We start from the raw sequence: 20,995 nt of genomic DNA, 5'->3' as shown, positions 1-20,995 counted from the left end.
TAACCAAATATCCCTTCCTGAAGAAACAATCTGTTTTGTTTATTACCAAGATAATGACGGATAACGCTGAAATACAATGCAGTGTGAACACTAGGCCAGAATGAAGCCTTATGCTTCCCATTGTATTGCTAACTAGTTGCTGTTTAGAGGTAGCTTGTATATGCCAAATTCAGCACTACAATGGCACAATGGAGGCCTGGTGCAGCACCATACACTCCCTTATATACACTGGCAAACAGGTGAGATCATGTGCATGAATTCAAGCATTCATAACATCCAGAGCAGTTATTCATGCAGTCCATCATTTGATCACCATACTGACTGTGCATCCTGTAAGAGTAATAAACAACACAGGCCAAAACTTGCTGTGTGTAAATAGAGCCTGTGAAAAGGAAAGTGTGTGTATTGGGAGTCTTTTTGGAAAGATGAGGCTGATGGATTTATTTTTGTCCATTGATTCCTAATCTGCAAGATGGTCACATGGCATCTACGCAGAATAAGTGATAAAATGTAATATACTCATGTAACACTAAGCACAATGAAACACAAACTTGGTTGGGACACTTCTAATATACCACCATATATGTGCAATGATGTCCATTTTGCCCATGGAGAGGTTTCTCAGATTGTCTTACGACTTGTGCATCAAATTTGCAGACAAAGTTCTCTCTTAAACACAGAGTCCATTAAACAAGATTAAGCAGACACTTCTATTTTTGAATAGATTTTTATTGAAATGTATTACATTAGCAAACCCTAACTTAAAGGTATACACTATTAACATATCAGCATATACCACAGAGCTACAATATAGTCGTATACGTACATCAAAAAATATGTAGACTAAGAATTTTTGTGGCTGCCAAGCTACAGCTTATCACATGAGTCTGAATATTTCGATTGTCAAGGTGGCACACTGCCTGCACATGTCCAGATTAGAAACAAGGCAAAAGAGAGTCCATTTCGCCTTGCTGGGCTTCTGGTTGTTTGTTTGTAGTTTCAGCTCTTTGTTCACACTGGAATAATTCACGCGATGGCAATGGAGAATGCAAAGACATCGGTCCCGCCACTGGATTTCACATTTGCAACCTTTGATATTTTAATCACACTTCAACATGTCCGAAAACCCTCTGCTCAAAATTACTCTCTTGCTGCATTTTGCGCATAGTTAGTCTTGTCTTGTCTTTGGGGAGCCTGAGCAGACACAAAGTCACATGACCCTTAGGTACATAGCTATTCACTTCATTTTCTATCTGGGCTAACAGTCTGGAATCAAGACAGCTCATATTAGTTAAATGTGCTCAAATGAGGATTTGGGATGCTGACACCCTCAATCACACTTTGTGCTTGTGACAGAGCATGTATGCCTGCTTTCCCCATGGATAGCCGCAAACCTAAAGATTGTATGCATTGCATAGCCTTTATGTGGCAGCTATCTGACATCGATTTCTCTCACGGCAAAATGTGACCAAATAACTGCATTTTGGAAAGGCGGTTTTTCCCAGCAAGTAAAGCTTAGTGTAGTGATAGTCTTTTATCACCACAGTGAGCAATATACAGATGTGGAGAAGACAGTAAAACATGGCAATTGTCTTATTTGGGTGGTGGCAGTTCTCCAAGTGTGGTCTTCCTACATTCTCTCCCCGCCCACAAGGCTCGCATGATCGTAATCACTTTGTGACAGTAAGGAACTCAACAAGGACAGCTGGCTCTCTCATCATTGAATGGTTATGCAAGGGGACAAGGCTGTACAAGTTGAGTTTTAGCTTGACTTGCAGCTGTTAAAGGTACAGTAGCCCAGTTAGAAAATGTAGAGAGAGGCAAGCCCATGGATGGTATCTAGCTAATCTCAGGCATGAGAGTTATTCTTACTGAAATAAACACCAGAATGCTCTAACCACCACCACCACCACCACTTCAGAGATAGTCTAACTAGCACATAGCAAGCACCTCTTTTCTCTCCTGCTCCCAGAACAGAAGGCAATTTCTTTGACCTTGGAGAAGGAATAGCCAAAGCCATTCCAAATCTGATTTGTAGCTGGAAAAATAGCAACTCTCTTCACCAATCTACTGAGCTGGATACAGCTATTTTACATGTGCTTCTTGCTAATGCAGAGCAACCTCATTAGCTTAACAAATGTGATAGCTGGGTATTTGGGGGGTTCTTACACACTCTTGCTGGGATAATCAGCAGGTTGTCCCCATAGCGATAAGAACATAGGATTTTTAGCAATCCAATTGCTTAAAGAACCACAATGTAAATAGTCAGCCATAACTAACATTCAATGATTGACTGGCATTTCTAAAGGGATAAATTGCTGACCCCTTATGCTAGTGGCATAGACCTTCTGGAGTCACTGAGACTACACCAAAGCAGCAAGTCAGCAAATCATCCTGTCAAATTATTTCTCTTTCTCTATTCTACTGACTAGATGCACCAAAAGAAACTACAGTAGAAGAGCTACAAGCAGGGCCAAGCAAGCATAAGTGAACCAACAGTGAAAGAATAAAGGAAAAAGCAGACATCAGCATCAATACTGTATACAAAAACAGATCACAGTACTCTAGCCAACATGGTTCAGCATCACAGAGTGCCTGACAGCAATGAGAAAAACTGTGGGCAAATGGAGACATACAAGCAAACAAGCGGTGATCTTCAGAACAAGCAAACATGTATGCACTTACATAGCACCACCCATGCAAGAAGCTTGCCATTCTTTATACATATTGATGAATGAAACCTCACACAATTCCTGTGAGGTAGGTATTATTCCCATAGTATATTTAAGAAACGGAGGCATTGAACATAACTTGTTCAGAACTGATGGGATGACATTCTCTCCTGTTTAAAAATGTCTCGTTTCCAGTCTGGTGAGTGAGGAACACCCCAGGTCACTGAACTGATCAGAAAATGAGCCAAGTTCCCTTCTGTACCAAATGCACTGGTGTGCTCATAGCAACACAGCAGTGTACATTCTGCTAACATTTCAGAACACAGGAACATCTGGGCTTGTGTCCTGCCATTTTATTGCAGGTCACTTTAAGTGTTGTAACTGATGTTACTCCTATGTCCTCTCAGCTGCAATATCAGGGAATTTATGCTTTAAATAGCTGCACAGCAGGAGGAAGCTTAAGAGGAGCAGTGTTCCTCCATCACTGCATCTTTATGCCAGGATAAGCTTTAGACATTGGGTGCCACCAAAAATCTGTAGTTCAAATAGGACTGTTTTGAAGAGGGGCAAATATCCCTAAAGCATGCAAGCATGATGCAGAAACCTTCCGAAATCCTGAGTGAAGGCGATGACTCTGGCATTAGGAACACAGGAAGCTGCCATATATTGAGTCAGACCATAGGTCCATCTAGCTCAGTATTGTCTACACAGACTGGCAGCGGCTTCTCCAGGGTTGCAGGCAGGAATCTCTCTCAGCCATATCATGGAGATGCCAGGGAGGGAACTTGGAACCTTCTGCTCTTCCCAGAGCAGCTCCATCCCCTAAGGGGGTGTGGTTCTGGGTGGTCCCAGCTCATCATTGCCTGTGTACTCCCCTGTCCTTCCCACTCCTCTCTCTTTCCTGCCTGGCACAAAGTGAGATACCGCACACAGGTAGACCCGCTTTCTACCTGGACAACTTTTAAAAATTTTCTTGTGCAAATGGAAGCATCAGTTTGTGCAGCTGTGCTGCTTCAGTAAGACAGGGATATTCAGTTGAGGCTGCATCAATCAACTGCAATAAATGAGAGAGCAAACCACTCTCCATATATTCCTGGGAGTAGTAGTAGCATGAGCTAAATCATGCCACTTTGGCACAAGATAGCCCACATTATGCAAATCATGGAGTCTGCTTCTTGTTTATAAGTAGTTAACGAAGAAGAGTAGGATAAAATGCACTGTTTTTAGAGCCTTATGTAAGACTGCAATGGACCATATTTGATGGTGGTATTCAGGAGCTTTCGGTGTTTTACTGAAAAAATGCAACTTTTCAAAGGAATATTAAAACCAAACTGCTCCCTTGTTGAATGCTAAGTTCTCCAAGGTTGAAAGGATGACACTCACTTCATTTGGCACAGCAACACCTAACAGAAAGTTCTTCAAGATCATCAGCACAACCACTAATATGCTGATTTAACAAAACAGTTTAGAGTTAATACAGAATAGTCAGGTAGAAGCCTGTCAAAATAGCTGATTAATAATATATTGTCTGCTTGAAGCCCATTATCACATACTATAAACCTGATTCTCTTTTCTGAAAAGAGAAAACATGATGAGCTGAGCAGGTAATGCCTTTGTTATGCTAAAACACAAAACACCTGTTGGGGAATGACTGAGGAGCTCATTTGTCCTGTTCTCTCCCACTAGATGTCACTGCAAGCAACAGAGGCTTATGGAACAGCAAGATGCAGATACCACTTTATTTCTTGGTCTCATCTCTGTAAATTCAGATACAGCAATGTAAATGCAGTCTTGCCTTGACACTGAATACAGTCTCTGTGTATGCATGCGTGCTTTAAGTAAAATGTGATGCCCTTTTAGACCGAGATGGACCCTTCAGTAATTACCAGTAATTAAATGATCAGTCAGATTTGTGGGGATGGGGCACACAAGTTAGGACATGATCACTGAAAATGAATGGGGAAAATATAAATATAAGTAGTATGAATAATTACAAAGCATCAATAGGCAGAGGAATAAGCTACTAAGAGAAACTGCCAAGTCTCCTTCACAGGGCATTTTTCAAAGGAGGTTAGAGAAATATTTTCAGTGGTGGCTAAGGTGTAAGTCTTATTTAGGTATGAGCCACCCTGACCCGGTTCCGTGGACATCCCTAGTAGCTAACTGAAGTCCAGAGAGAGGCAGAATGAACCTGATATTTAAAGTAAGATGGCACCAACTTTAATTTTCTTACTACTAGTTGAACATATTATTGATTGCTGGAATTAGTCAATGATTTTTAGTTCATGCCAGATTGAGTCAAATCACTTCTCTTTTTGATCACAAAAATAGAATAAAAGAAAACAGTGGGCTGACAAGGAGGAATGGTTAATTTGAGAAATTTGTCTGGGCTTTCATTATCAAAGAGAACTCCTAAAAGAGGAGATAATGGGCTTAACAGTTGTTTTCTGTTAAGCCCATTATCTCCTCTTTTAAGAGTTCTTTTAATGCAATAGTTTAATCTTAATCGCTAAATAATTGCTTTGCACAGAGCAAAACTGATTATGCATGCAAACATTTTATTGAATGAGCTTGATGTACTGGGTGTCTGAGATCTTTTGAACCATCTTTGTTTTGTATATACACTGCTGACATCTATACTACAATCTTATACTGGTATAATTGTCATTCCCTCTTGCTAGGGAATCCTGAGAATTGTACTTCTGTTTGCCCAACTTCTGAGTGGGGCAACTGCAGAGTTTGATATCTGAATTCACAGCACCTCACAAAACTGTATTTCTCAGGATTCTTTGCATAGGGGAAGCCATGACAAAGTGTAAAATAGATATAAATCATTGCAGTCATTCCAATCCACTCCGGTTAAGACTCAAACGTTTTTTCATTCCTACATTAACATTGCCCAAAGTTGATTAACTTACATCTTTTTTCCTTTTGTTTGGGACCTGCCCAATCAGGGCAACCTATGTCTAAATACAGAGAAAGATGGATTATCCCCAAATTAATGAACTTCTTATTAGATGCTCCTTGTGGAGGACATCTCACACAAACGTGTACTAGTTCAGCATGTATAAAGCACACTAAAATAATCTACTTTTCAGCCCTCTGTCTTGTACTTCGAAGGGAAAAAACTTGGGAAGAGGACAGATACAAGGAGCACTCCAGCAAAACGGAAAGTGTGCACAGTTGTTCTATGGCAGGTAGTATCCAGCCATTTGGTGCAGCAGTTCACAGTCAGTAAAAGATGCTTTCTTTCCCAGAAGGAGCTTGCTCCAGTGGCGCACTGAGCACAGAAGCTCTGGATACCACGCAAATATATTTAGTGTTTAGATATATTTAGTCTTTTCACATTACCCACATCTCTCCACCATTACTTGCCTATTGGCAATCGGATGGGAGGAAGAGGGCCATTTGGCTTGGCCCTCAAGCTCAAAGGGGGCCTCACATTCAGACACTTGTTAATATTGCGGTGCCTTATTTTGTTTTCATGTGCTATCATTTATTTATTCTTGTATCATTAAGGGCCTCAAAAGCTGGGAGTGGCCCAGGCCTCTCTGGACATCTGAAAAGGCCTGCCTATTGCATCCTTTAGTCTTAACTGAATGGGTTTTCACTTCTGCAGATTAACATGTGAAATAGGCCTTCCTAAGATCTTTTTAAAAATTATTATTTGAAAAATACAGCTTCTGTACACCCTCACACATAATAAGACACGAGACATATGCTTTATATGAAGGTCCAGTTTTCTCTTCAAAAAGCAGAGGGTGAGGAAGGAACTCATATGGAATGGACTTGTGTGTATGAATAGGCCTCTGAAATATCCACCTTATCCAATATGTATTTATGGTGGATGAGAAGTACACACAGACTCCACCATGCAAAGAGACTCTACAGCCTAGTAAATGTATGAACTGGGCCAATATCAATCAAATGCCACAATTTCTTACTGCTGGAATAACAACATAATGGGAAAAGGAGGGTGTGTGGTTTCTATTAACTGTGTCACTGTTTGGTTTATTTGCAATAATATAATCTCTACACACTTGCACAGTTTTGAAACAGGTCCACGCAAAGTTCAGGTAATTTGATAATAAAGACAATATAATTCTAAAATATTTTGTTACATTGTAAACCTGAAATAGTTAAATTTGTCATCACACACAGTGGGATAACATTGAGCCAAGATGTGTGTGATTTGCCAGTCTTTCAAATGAACTGATTGCCATCCTCAGAGAACTGTAAGATTAGAAGCAGAGAATTCCCCTACTTCCTGATGGCCTGCATTACCTTCAGAAGGGACTGCCCTTGCACCCCTAAAATATATGTTCCCTGGAAAGCTACATTCATTGGATTTAGTCTCTGCAGAGCCAGTGGTGCTCTCTTGATTATACAAGGGGTTCCTAACCTTTAACAAGTGAACCCCTTTTGTCACAAATCTTCAGGTACCTCAGAGAGATTTTTAGTGTGTGCACGTAACTACTAATGCAATATGTGTGTGTGTGTGTGTGTGTGTGTGTATGCACACACAAATTTAAATTACCGTTATGAGACAGACTACTCCAGTTACAGCCTACATCCAGACTAAGTTACTCATGAGTACTCCTACCGAAATTAATAGGACAAATAAACTTGTTCCAACAGACTGCTGCAAGCCAGTGATCCTCAGATGGGAAACAAACAATGTGGCTGTTTTGGAGTATCCCCTGCGAGTCCTTCAAGTATGCCTAGGGGTACTAGTACCTCCTGTTGGGAACCCCTGGATTATACCAACCACATATATGGTCTGCAGAACATAAGGAAGGGCATTTGCTAGGGCGTGTCCAGAGCTGCAGGAAAAGTTGCTTTTTCCCTTTCCTTCAGGAAAAGTTGCTTTGTCTGTCATATTATTTTTAGAAGGGATAACCTCTGTGTAGAAAATTGTGTGTGATATATAATGTGCTGTGGATGTCTGCTATACTTTTAACTCTACAAACTGAACAGCCATTTCACACATGACTCAAGCATCTTTCAAAAGCGATGCAAACCTTTTCTACTTTGAATCCATTTGGTGATCAAGGCAGAGCAGGATGGGAATGTTAAAACTTGAGGTTTTTGTATAAGGTGAATTTCTCTGAAATCTTTTTGTTTTCAAGTCCTGTTACCCACACAGAGATAGTTGGGTACAGTCTATGATAAAATGGTGGTGGATTTGCAAGACCAAATTAGATTCCTCCCACCCTCCACTATGACGACAACCTTCAGTCAACTTTGGGCTGATATACATGTGCATTTTTGTTCAGGGTACACTCCCACCACAGGCTGGCCTGTGCTCACAAGTCTTGATTTTGCAAAAGTCACTATGGGTAGAAAGAACAGGTGAAAAATACTATCATGAGGCAAGGATTTGCCTTGAAACACAATACAAATTACCAATTATTCTCAAAGAACCATACATGAACCTGAATAAATTACTAGTCCTCTTACTACAGTGTTCTCTCAGGGTCTACAGCAAAATAAATAAAAACAAATAAATAAAACAAATAAAATGGCTGGGCTTATAGGAGAGGGAAAAGCAGCACTGTGGGTGCTCAGCTATGCCAAGAATCACAAAGCCTTTCCTAAAGATGCTTTTTTGTGAATACAAAGGGCTTATTTCTTTGTTTTTATTGCTCAGAGGGAGCACTGGCTATTACTGCTTAGATTCAGTGTTTGAAAAGCTCGGAGAGTATTGAACTAAATACCTTTGAGTTCTGCCCACTCCTAAGATATCCACACACAAAATGTCGTCCAATGGCAGCTGTCTGTCTTCATGAAACTGTCTCTTCATGAGCTAAGAGGTGTTCAGGTTTGCCAACATAGCGCAACACTCTGACAGGAGAAGAACCAGTGAAAACTGAGTTTAAAAGTTTCCATGTCTTATTTTTAGTCTTATTCTCAGTTTTAGTGCCTGTTGCCAGTGCCTCAGACACCAACTGGAAATTACCTATGGGAGAATTAGATACAGCTTACTGCAATCTAATCTTACGTCCCCATGACAAGAAATTGTCATATAAGAAATTGTGAAGTGGTCAGAGCTCAGTGACAGAGCATATGCTTTGCATCAGAAGGTCTCAGGTTCAATACTAACATCTTCAGCTAAAAGGATCTCAGGAAGCAGGGCTAAGGGGGACCTCTGCCTGAGTCTCTGGAGATCTGCCAGTCAGAGTAGATAATACTATGACAGATGGACCAATTGTTTGATTCAGTACATGGCATTTGAGTATATGCTTACACACTGCAATCTGTCTAATTTCAGATCACTGTTTGCTAAATATAAATGAAATTATCAGATATAACAGACAACAGGAATTACCCTATTCCACTCCATGAAATTATTCCATCCAATTAAAACAGGAAACAGAAAACCTTGCAGAGAAATGTACAAATGTGCTAATAATATTGATCTGTTGATAACAAAACAGTCTATGGTAGAACAACTCACCCACTACCTCCCCTCAAAATCTTAATTCAAAAGAAGTTAATACACTTAAATCCCAACAATAGTTAATTTCAATGGAACTTAAGTGAGACAAACATTCTCTGGATTGGGGCCTTATTGAACAAAGGTTTTTGGGTGGGTTTGGTTCTAATCAATACTCCCTTAGCCTCTAGATCTACTCAAATAACAGTAATCTTTAACAGTAACAGGGCAGTAACCCTGCTATACCAAAACTTAACAATGTTTAATAATATTAATAATCTTAAGCATCCTAATGTGCAAATGCTTCAGCTATCATATAAAGAGCAGTCAGCAGTTTATAAATTTTAAAATTAATTAAATTAAATTAATTATAAAAATTAACTTTAGTTTGTCATACCAGCAGCATGATTTACTACACAAGGGACAATGGCAGACTTATAGTTCTAGTATATTTGTGGGAGGGGTTGAATCTGTTGTAGGCTTTTCCCATCTGGGTACTAGCCATGCACAAAACACTTGCCATAAGAGAGCACTTTGCATGAAAAAGACACCTCTTTAACAAGATTCCCTCTTACCAACAGAGAAGTCTACCTACATCTTGGCAGTTTTAAAAAGAAAAGAAAAAATGATGCTGGATTTTTGTGTTCACTCAAGTAATCTCACTCTAGTCACTAACTGTGATAGTAGTCAAATAACACCAGTGACTTTCTCCACCAAATCTTCCCATCTTCATTCACAATACTTCAATACTGTGCTTTTAAAAGATTTTGTTTAGAATGCCTCATGAATAGTGGAGTACATTAAAACTTACCTGACACATATAACAAAGAGAAGGCTGCCAGGGCTAAGTCCTTAAGGTCTGCATCACCCAGTCAAGAATGATCAGAGAAAATATGGCCATCTCAGCACCACCAACTAAACATTCCTGCTAACAAAGGATCACTTAGCTTTACAAAGCTAGTTTCAAGCCTGTGCATTAATGTCACAGCGTCACTGCATTCCAGAGCAGGATAGAGAAATACTAGGTTCTGTAGAAAAATACAAGACCTATGTAGAGAGCTTAAGCTTGCATACAACTTAAGCTGCCTAAATCAACAAGACAACCACTCAACATTCCTTACCTTTGTTCTTCTGTCTCTTTAAGAAGATTCCTAGAGAATTAAGCTTGTGTTCACACTATAAGGATACCATATCTATTTCTACAGCAGCTCAGATTTGAAATGGGGAAAAATGACATTTGTCAATTGTTAATTATGCAGCATTCAGTAGGAAAAACTACATTAAATGCACAATCTTGTGGTTCATATCTGATTTTTTTTTGCTTAAGCATTTGTTGTTGTTGTTGTTGAGTGCTTTAAAAACATCATATAGTTTATTCCTTTAGCTGTTCATTTTTGCATCAATTAAGAAGTTTATTTCCTACAGTTTCTGTCCCATTATAGTAAAAAATGTATTTTCTCCTGGATGTCAGAGTACATAGCAGCTGCCTTTGCCCTCCTTTCTGTATTCATAATATATTGATGTCTTCTGGAAAAGGCGTAGCTTCAGAAAAGTGTTTGTTGTTTCATTAGAGTTCTCTCAGGTAAAAACATGTAGGACGGAAGCTTCTAGCTATTTCAGTATGTAACACTACATACGATTTTTTAAAAAAATCAGAGTGAAAAAGAACATAGTCTAAAAACCAAGCATAACCTATTTTTGATTCCTGGATATTGAAGAAGTCTTAATAATCTAAAGGTCAAATAAGGATTTTATAAATATCAGCAGCATCTTAAAGTCAGAAATTCCTTCAGTAGGAAGGCTGGAAAAATGGCTGTTTTGGAGTGGGTTTGTTTTTTGTTTTTTGCATTTTTTCTAAGCAGTTTTTGTCCATATTTATCCTCAGCAACCAAGTGGGGGTCTCCCCCCACCCAAAGTCTTGAACTGATGCTGCAGGCTGTCAACACTGCTATAATGTTGGCTTGTTTTGTCATCAAGCCACTGAAATTGTAAACTGGAACGTCACATTTCTCATAGATCCCTTTGGAATGGGGATGTTCAATGTAAGATTAAGGGCAGAATGAAGAGTAACTGGAGTACTTCAGGCAGTATTCTGCAACCTTCTCCAGCAGGCAACTAAGCTGGCAAACACTGCAATTTTTGTTTAAAAATAGAAATACCATGTGCCTACTCCAGAGAGGTGACTTGTATAAATTAAAACTGAGTAGGGCAAAACCTCTAGCATACTGACACCATCACGCTGGCACTTCTAATGACAACTTTGTAACTCGGCAACCTCCAACAGCCGACTTTGTGCACATACTTCATTCATTCACAGATGTCGTCCTCGGATATTGCCTCAGCTGAGCTTCACCTTTGCAGCCTGGCAGCCAGGCATATGTTCTGAAAAAGGCAGCTCTTCTTCAGACAAAGGACACCCATGGAAGGAGTACACAACAATAGGAATGAGAAAACGGAAAAAGGAAAAGGGAAAGAGAGCAAAGCAGGAAGAATGCAGATCCCCTTCAGGTCTTATTTTCATCATACATGTCCAAGACAGGCTCAATGGAAGAGAAGTCATTCTCATAGACCAGGCTCCGAGGGGAGAGAGAATTACGGTGAAAGAAATGGCCACCTATAAAAGGAGAGAGAGAGAGAGAGAGAGAGAGAAAGAAAGGTGAGGTAGAAGAAATATAGGGAATCTGCTGACAACAGTTTACAGATAATAAAAGTGTAAAAGAACTGCCATTCTTAAGAAAATAAATCAACGTCAATGGGCTTATAGGAGTCATCAGAAAAAGAAAGGAAGATCTCTTTCTTGTGATACATAACTGCAGAGTCATGAATTCAAAATTTTGTATGGATTACAAATAGATCTGTCACTCAAATAAATCTTAGGAAATTAATTGTATGAATTTTAGGTAGGTGATTAAATGCATATATTTGCATATGAAAAAAACAATCATTGAAGAATATAGCAGACTTCCTCTTGTAGTTAGATGATCAAGCATGTGTCACAATTAGCAACACCGCAGGAGACATCCCCCATTCTTTCTTGCACAGGAGGGAATGCCTCTGTGGATGGTGCTTGCCATTTGTAGTTCTTAATAACTATTTGTATTCAAGATAGTTTTAAAAGTTTAAATGTGCTGACAAACTTAATTGATTTTAGTAATCTGAAATGTTTTTAGTCGATTAATTAATCAAATGCTGCCTCCATAACACATAATAGGTGAAGGTGGGATTATCCTAACAGCTCATACTTAAGCAAATGTTTATTTACAGATCTTCCTACATTTTAAAAAATGTAGGTTATCTCCATTTTAACCAATACAACTGTGTTTCTTCCAAACAATACAAGACAGAGGATGAAAAAAACTTCAGAATACTAGCTTAGGCACAGGTTTTCAGAACTCTCAAACTTTTTAATTACCCCACCAGTTCCAAACATCATTTCCATTTGTCACACACCAGCACTGAAGGAGGACTAAATTAGATGTGATGCTGGTCACATCAGTTGGTTTCCTTTTGTGTAAACAACCACCATGGAAGATCCTGACACAGACTAGAGTCAAAGCCCTCTATATCCTGGTCATAGCATCTCTGAGTGCACTCTTTCATTTCCTCCCATGTGAGGAAATAGGTGTTATTTAACTCTTAAAATTACAGAAAGACTGTAAAGTGCTCAATGCAGGGACACTAGTATGGTAGACACAAAGATCTCCTATGACATCGGTAGGCTGACTTCTACTGACAAGAGTTGCACACGACATGCATCCCCCTCATACACAGCCTTGCAATATATTGGCAATTTCTCTGCTCTACCCATAATGATGACAAGGGTTTTCTAAATAGCATGAATGTAAGTAATATGATGCTCCCCCCTGCCCCGGATTGACACATTAGCATCTCGCATCGTTACACTTTAGGATCACATTCTTGCTTGGCGAAGAAGCGAACCTAGGAAGGTCTGTGCAGAAAGTACAACATTTATCTCAAAAGCTCCACTGGGGTTCCATGGGATAGGCTGCAAGTGGCAAGATGATTCTCTCACATAGGAACATAGGAAGCTGTTGTATTCTGAGTCAGACTATTGGTCTATCTAGCTCAGTATTGTCTACACAGACTGGCAGTGGCTTCTCAAAGGTTGCAGGCAGGAATCTCTCTCAGCCCTATCTTGGAGAAGCCAGGGAGGGAACTTGGATCCTAGATGCTCTTCTGAGAGCGGCTCCATCCCCTAAGGGGAATATATCTTGCAGTGCTCACGTTTTCTCCCATTCAAATGCAACCAGGACAGAGCCTGCTTAGCTAGGGGGACAAGTCATGCTTGCTACAAGACCAGCTCTCCTCTCCAGACCAGCTCTCCTCCATGACCTAGGTCACTAGAGATAGCGGGAGGTTAGGGGCAATATTGTTTTAGGTGCTGAGTGGTGTGTTTTTTTAAAATAGGGGGTGAGTGCAGCCCCTGTAATATAAAGGCCATACATCCAACATCAACTCCACTCTACTTCTGAAGAACATTTTGCTAGTAATAAATAATGCATGTTATTATCTGCATGGCTCAGAGATATTGTCTTGAAACCACAGGACCCAGATTTCTGACGTGAAGTTTACCACTCACTGACTCCAGGCTAATCAAATGATTAGTCTGGCAGTCTAGCTACACAAGTATGCCATAAAACAAGAGAAGAGGCTTCCTAAAAGGCAGAGATATCTTTTTCATCTCTTTTGACAGATCTGTCTTCCCCTAACTTTGATATCAGCCTCCATTACCATTGACCATGACGTTCTTCTGGACCACCTGGCATGGATTGGACTAGGGGACACTGCTCTGCAGTGATTCTGCTCCTTCACTGGTGGTGGGGCTAGGGAACTTTTACTCAACACCTTGGCCTATGGCTTACACTATCCCACAGGATTCTATCTTGTACACATTGCTATTTAACATCTATATGAAACTGCTTACAGAGGTTTGTCCAGGCATTTACGTGAGGTGTTGTCAGTATGTAGATGATACTAAGCTTTACATCTCACTGCCATCCCCGGTTGGAGAGGTTGTGACAGTCCTGAATCATTGTCTGGAGGGAGTTTTGAATTAGATGATGGTTAACAAGCTGAAACTAAATCTGGAGAAGGCAGAGGTTCTCCTGATTTGCATCCATTCTTCACCCTGGTGATCCATACTGTAATCTGTTCTACGTGGGGCTGCCCAGAGACCCTCCAGAAATTACAGCTGGTTTAGAATGAAGCAAGGATTCTTGCCCGTATCACTTCATTGCTGCACCAGCTACACTGGCTGCCAGTGCTTTTCCAGGAACAATTCAAGGTGCTAGTTTTGTGCTTTAAAGGGCTTAACAGCTTAGGGTTAAGATACCTGAAAGAGCACCTACTCCCATATAGTTCTGTCTGGCCTATGAGAGGATTCTTCTGAGCATCCCACCACCTTCTGAAGCATGACTGTCAGCAATGCATGGTCAGCCTTCTTAGTGGTGGCCCTGGCTTTCTGGAACTGACTGGCCTCTGATCTTAGGCTCACCCCTCCTTGTTTAATTTTAAACGAAACCTGAAGACCTTTTTATTCCAGCATGCCTCCCCCTAACTCTATATATACTTCTCTTTAACTGCTGTTTTAATGATTCCCCCCTGCATTTCTATTATTTGAGAAATTATTGTGTTTTATTGTGTGTTTTAATGAATGTTGTGTAAGCTCTCACAAACTCCTATATGAAGAATGGTGGCATATAAATCTTCTGAATAAATAAATCTGAAAATACTAGTTTTGTGACTAAAAATACATAAGCATCTTTACAACAAGACTGGGAACAGTCCAAGATACAACTCTAACTGAAAGCAATAGCACTTATGACCTCCCATCATTAAGAGTGGGATGGCATGATTAGTCAACATGCTTATTTTACAATTAAGACATGCTTATTTTACAATTACAAACATGCTAATTTTAAAATTACAATTACTGGGGAGTTAAATCCCATCCCATTTTTTATTCTTCTTGGATGAATTGTTCGTTACTGCAAATCACATACTGTATTTTATGGACTATAAGACTCACTTTTTTCCTCAAAAAATATCCGCCAAAATTCAGGAGCGTCTTATATGTTTTAACAGTTTAATATGTTAAAACTCTGAAAAACTGGATTAAAATTAAGGTGCGTCTTGTAGTCCGTAGCGTCTTATAGTCCGTAAAATACGGTATCTGCCTGGGCTTATCAACTCCCAGAAAGATTAAAGTGGGTTTCTAAACAGATTCATTTAAGACTTCTACATAGTATTTTAACATCAGGATCATGCGCACACTAAGAGTTGAACTTCAGATTGCACTATTAGCGAAAGAACTGCTATCAAAAGCTAAAGTTTACTTTCTTTTTTGCAGCATTTTTAAATTGTGAAACTGATACTGTGGTACAAAGACCCTGAAGTCAAAATTTCTGAAAACCAAAGGGAGACAGGTCTGTAAGCAGCCTCAAGATTTATTTATTTTTTGGGGAGGGATTGCAGAAGTCAGGGGTGGCAGGTTATAAAATGTTCAGTGAAAACAGTCAGTGAGGCTGGAGAGGAAAGAGAATTTTTTGGTGTGGCAGGCGCATACCATGGCACCAGCTGGCTATGGGCCTGAAAGGAGATATTAGGAATCAGATGCCTAAAGCAAATCATTTCCTCTGATCTTTCCTCAGACTTCAAGAGAATAAAATGAATCAGCAAGCAAAATGATGACTGCAATTTTTCTGACAATCTTTTTAAAAATAACTTGAATTGAGTCTATTTTCACTGTCCTTTACTATCTAAGGAATCAGACTGGAAAGTAGCATCCAGCAGAATTCCACTGGGATCAATCACTATTTGTAGATATCCTTTATCAAATTTCCATCCGTATGTATAAGTACGTTCTTTTCTAGAATACAAATTATCTTCCAGATCTACATTAAAGTTATTGGAACCTGTTTTGGTACAGCAGAATAGAATAAATAGCAGTGCATTCCTCACTCCAGGCAACAATCTAGCCCACATGTGAAGATGACTTTTAACCACAGATGAGCAACATCCAGGCATCATGCATGTGCTTGCATGGGAAAAAAGGAAAGCATAATAGCCTTTATTCAGAATACATTTTGGAGTCACTGGTCACAATACAACAAAAAAAGGTCAATCACCCTTAAGCTTGTTAATCCTTGCCCTTTTGAAAGAAAATATCATCTTCCAGTACAATGCCTTCATCAAAGATTTCTACAAAGGAGTTGATCAAATGTGTGTGTGTTTATCAAATTTGCAGACAACTACAGAGTTGGGAGAAAATGCAAATGCCAGATAGACTGAACATTCAAAATCGTCTTAAACTGAAGAGCTGGGCAAACAGCCGTCATGAAATGCAAAGGATTTCCCACTCAAAACCTAATGCACATGACAGAGGATGTCTTGTCAGGCAGCAGCACTCTCAAACATACATTTAGGACATAAATCAACAAATACGACACTGCAGTGCAAAAACACCAAGAGCATTTTAGGCTGCACTAGCTTTATCCTCAAGACTTTAGAAAACAAGTTTACAGCTCTGTTCTGCACTGGCAAAACCTCATGATAAAAATGGTATAAAGATGTTAAGGGTCTAGAAGGCAAATTCTATCAGGAAAAGCTGGAGAAAGAGAGACATACACTTAAAGAGAAGAAAACTGTTCATTCTATTAATTAAGAATATGGCAGGTAGCAGCTCCTATAAGCGGCATGAAGGGAGACAGAGATGCAACATAAAGGAAACTTTCCTAGATAGGAATGTTTCAGCAAATGCCCAAGGTATCTGTCTCTCTCACATGTACAATGGCTAATTCTGTTCAGCAATCCTTGGCACTAGAACTCTTTGCTATTTGGGTCTCTCCATCCACCTTGCTCTAATTTAAACTTCCAAAACTTTCTACAACTCCACCCTTCAAACTCATATTTTACTTCACTATTTTCCTTAAAAATATATCTTATAAAATGGATATTAATGCAACCTACCTCATCAGTTCACCATGATTCTGGAGAGAACAGATTTCTGCTGCAGTTAGCTGACAGTCAGTCTGAATTGATTTCTATTTGAGATTTGCTTTTCACTGCCAAGAAAGCAGCAGAATGGTCTAAATTTAAACACAGCCAAGGGCTTTTTGACGTGTCTACAATTTGGTCTAATTTTCTTTAGCTTTGCATGAAGACTATGCCTACTCACAGTACACACTTAAAAATGCTCTAATCAAGTATCAGGTAAGCCTGTTTTCAGCACAAAATGCAATAAACAACTTGCTGTGTGCTTATATTCTTGCCTTAACCAATCTGGTCTGTGCTCTATGACCACAGTTTCTCTTAGCAACTCCTGTTGTTAGAATCTGAGAAGACAGGGCACATTTGCTCACAAGAGTGAGGTTCTAGTACATGCCTGGTAATCAGAACACATTGAGAACTTGCAAAGCTCCGGCATGCCTAGCACAGCACTTCGAGAACTTCTTGCCTTTGACAGGGTGACCCAAAATGAACCCATCACAAAAGGCACTAAAAGGACTTATGTGTCACATTCATGCCTCCCTCCTCATATTTTCCAAGTTCTTACGTTATTGTCAGATATAACACAGCTGTATCTACACATAGCTTGTGAATGTGAAATGAAGACAGCTAAAAACTGGAACAGAATGAACAAGAGGCTGAAATCAGAGTAATACTACAGTAGTATTAGGTATTTTATAAATTGTAACAAATTAGTACAGTGCATTTAAGTTAATAGAGAAATATGGCTTTGAAACAAAGCTAGCAAGCTGAGGTTTTTAGATTTCTATAAAATCCCATGCTGTGTTAAAGATAACAGGTAGAATTTCTAGGTGCCCTACTTACAGTATCAACCCTCCCTCCCCACAAACCAATTAGGAACCCTCTTCTTTGATAGTCCATGCTGCATTTTAGAATGGCTTTCTGCTATTTTATTTATTTATTCGATTTCTATACTGCCCTTCCAAAAATGTCTCAGGGCGGTTTACACAGAGAAATAACAAACAAATAAATAAGATGGATCCCTGTCCCCAAAGGGCTCACAATCTAAAAAGAAACATAATGTGATAACTTGTGCATGTGTGAGTGAGGGGAGGAGGCACCCAATTTCATTGACACTTTTAGAGCCCATCATGCATCTCCTCCACTCTTCTCTTTCCTGCTGAGATGTATAAACTGTCTCCACAACAGTCTGTGCACCACACCCCAGGCAGGAATGGAGGGCAGGAGGTCTTTATATTTATTTGTATCACTTAACAGGGATGCATTTTCTGTTCCTCACAAGTTAATGTTAGCACTGATGGATCCCTAACTCCGATACTGCACTGCGTGGAATGTTGACCACTATCTATAGTATGGAGATAAACAATACTAGCATCCTCTACAGTTTAGTTGTAAATAATGAGACAATAATGCAGAAGGCATAGATCAATTAGTAATTGCTTATAGCAAAAGCACTCTGTCATACTATTCTGCTTTTTAAAAACAAAATGCTGTGAAGTTCTGAGAACTGAAAATATTCTCTCCCCACTCTTTCCTCTCTCAAATACTCTCTCAAAACTCAAATAGAGTTTTGCAAGCTTTCGAAAGCTGCCACTGCCACATTTGTGATGCTCCTTTGAACATTTCACAAGGACATTTTAAAATATCAATTACATTATGGAAACTTTAACACACTTCATTTCTAATTATAAAAGCTGCCATCTCAGCTGAAGTCTTCTTGACAACTACAAATTAAGCAACTATTTTAATATAGATTTTGGCTGCTTTCCAGGGTTCAGAAAGTGCCTCTAAGTCCCCATCATCAATATTTCTTAAAACATAATTCCTATTATTAAAAAAGGCTCCTTTTTGATTGCTCCTTTTGATACAAACTGAAGTATTTTAATTAAATACAGTACTAAACGAAAAAGTAGGTTAAACTTTGATTGAACACAAACACACAAAAGGTTCTCGTTTTGGCCAGCATATGCCTTTTTGTCAGCCTGATTCAACAGTCAATCTCATTAAGTCTGACATTAGCTTTTGGCTGGGAACCAGAACTCAGCATTGCTCAATTCACTAACAAGGCCAATGTAAGTTTCTTTAAAAATTGAGTTAGATTTCTTGTTCTGGGAAAATATGTAGGCATATGCACATGTGCAATACGTTGCGAGAGTAAAGAAACCACTAAAAGAAAAAGAAAAAAGTCAGCAGCAGGGACACAGACTCCCAGTGTCACTGACCAGATTTAAAATTAAAGAGTTAATTTTAATTAACTCTTGCACAACTATCCTATACACAATTTCACATCCCATTTCTGAACCTTTCCCACTTCTCATGTGGCTGTTGGACTATACCAGAGGTCCCCAACCTTGGTTTCTCCAGATGTTGCTGAATTACAACTCCCATCATCCCCAGCCACAATAAATTATAGCTGGGAATGATGGGGGCTGTAGTTCAGCAACATCTGGAGGAACCCAGGTTGGGAACCACTGGACTATACAAACATAAGCCCCATGAAGAATATTTTGAGCCACACAAAAGGAGTATATAAAGGGGGAATCAGGTGGTTTGCAAAGTTGGTTGTATTTAACTTGGTTTTCCCTGAGCCCCCCATCCCTTCATCTAAAACAAAGCTAAACTACTTGAACTTTTTCAGCACAATCTTTGACAATGAGGCCACAAGATATTAGGCCATTTAGTGATTTTAATCTGCACTTAAAATATGCATGTATCAAATAAAACACACCACTAAAACTATAGAGTTCAATTCAGAATGAGAGCATAATATACAGTACAAACCAGATGACTTTGTAGTCTTCTTTGTAGATCTGGAATGCATACAACTCAATGAGGCTATTCACACGCGAATGCAAAACCAGACTAAGGGAGCCCAGCACAGTTTTGCACACAAGTTTGAACTGCCAGGATCGGGCCGATCCCGGCAGCACCATGGCGGCAAACTCGCCTACGAAGCCTCCCTTTAAAATGAGGTTAAGGGAGCAAGCACTCCCTTAACCTTGTTTTACCAATCATCTGTCAGTTGTGGCTGCAAGCAGCCGCAGCTAGCAAACTCAAGGAGGGGAGGAGGGATCCCCATAGTGCACTGCGCATTCACACGGTGCATTATTGGAGCTGTGTGTGTGTGTGCTGACACTCTGACCCTCGGAGCAACTGGCTGGGTGGGTGATCCACCCACCCAGAGGCAAGGACCTGCTTGTCTGCAGGGAAGGTAAGCTTTTCGTGGCTTCCTCCCCTCACCCCATCAGAGCCCTTTCTCGGCTCATGAGAAAGGGCTCAATAACTGAGCATGTGCACATGGATACACACACTCTTTCATTTTGAACTGTTTTACCTGTGCAATCTCTGATCATGATCAAGCACCGAGTGGGCACTAAGGTAAAAACACTACACACTATGCACAATTCCGCTATTATGGACACCTGTATCTTTTCAGCAGCACGGATAAAAACAGTTTTTAGAGGCAATTTGGAGGGGTTTTAAACCCCTCCAAATTAAGTTTTTTCTCTTGCCCCATGCCAGGTTTTTCCTTTCAAACTCAAGACTCAGTGGCTCTATAGTAAAAATAAAGGGACAATCCATAAAAGAATCATGCATCTACATGTGACATGTAGACCTGTCTTAAGATGGCAGGTCTGGTGCTAGGTAAAAGGAAGGACAGGAGAGATAGCTAGTACACTGGTACTATTCATGTACTGAAGTCACTTCTGTCTAATGCCATTCTGAAAGTGGGCTGTGTGAACATCTATTGCTTTATTGGCATACCTTACGCTCTGGACAATATCATTAACCCCAATTACAATTAAAGTTATTCAAACCAACCAGATAGCTCTCTGTCTTCTTACTGAATATTTATTTTGTAAGATGAGCTGAAAGC

The 20,995-nt window shown here is 39.7% G+C and overlaps 1 protein-coding gene across 1 annotated transcript in view; it reads right to left on the bottom strand.

Moving 5' to 3' along the window:
* Positions 1 to 718: 718 nt before the first annotated feature.
* Positions 719 to 20,995, bottom strand: part of RNF130 (ring finger protein 130) — an 88,092-nt gene continuing 67,815 nt past the window's right edge. The window contains exon 8 of the mRNA XM_053298507.1: positions 719 to 11,722. Within this exon, the coding sequence (XP_053154482.1) occupies positions 11,613 to 11,722 (110 nt within the window). The 3' untranslated portion in view covers positions 719 to 11,612. The remainder of the gene's footprint in view (positions 11,723 to 20,995) is intronic.

This window comes from Hemicordylus capensis, chromosome 2 (assembly GCF_027244095.1).
Source record: "Hemicordylus capensis ecotype Gifberg chromosome 2, rHemCap1.1.pri, whole genome shotgun sequence".
NCBI lineage: Eukaryota > Metazoa > Chordata > Lepidosauria > Squamata > Cordylidae > Hemicordylus > Hemicordylus capensis.
This window is presented reverse-complemented; position numbering and strand designations above follow the sequence as displayed.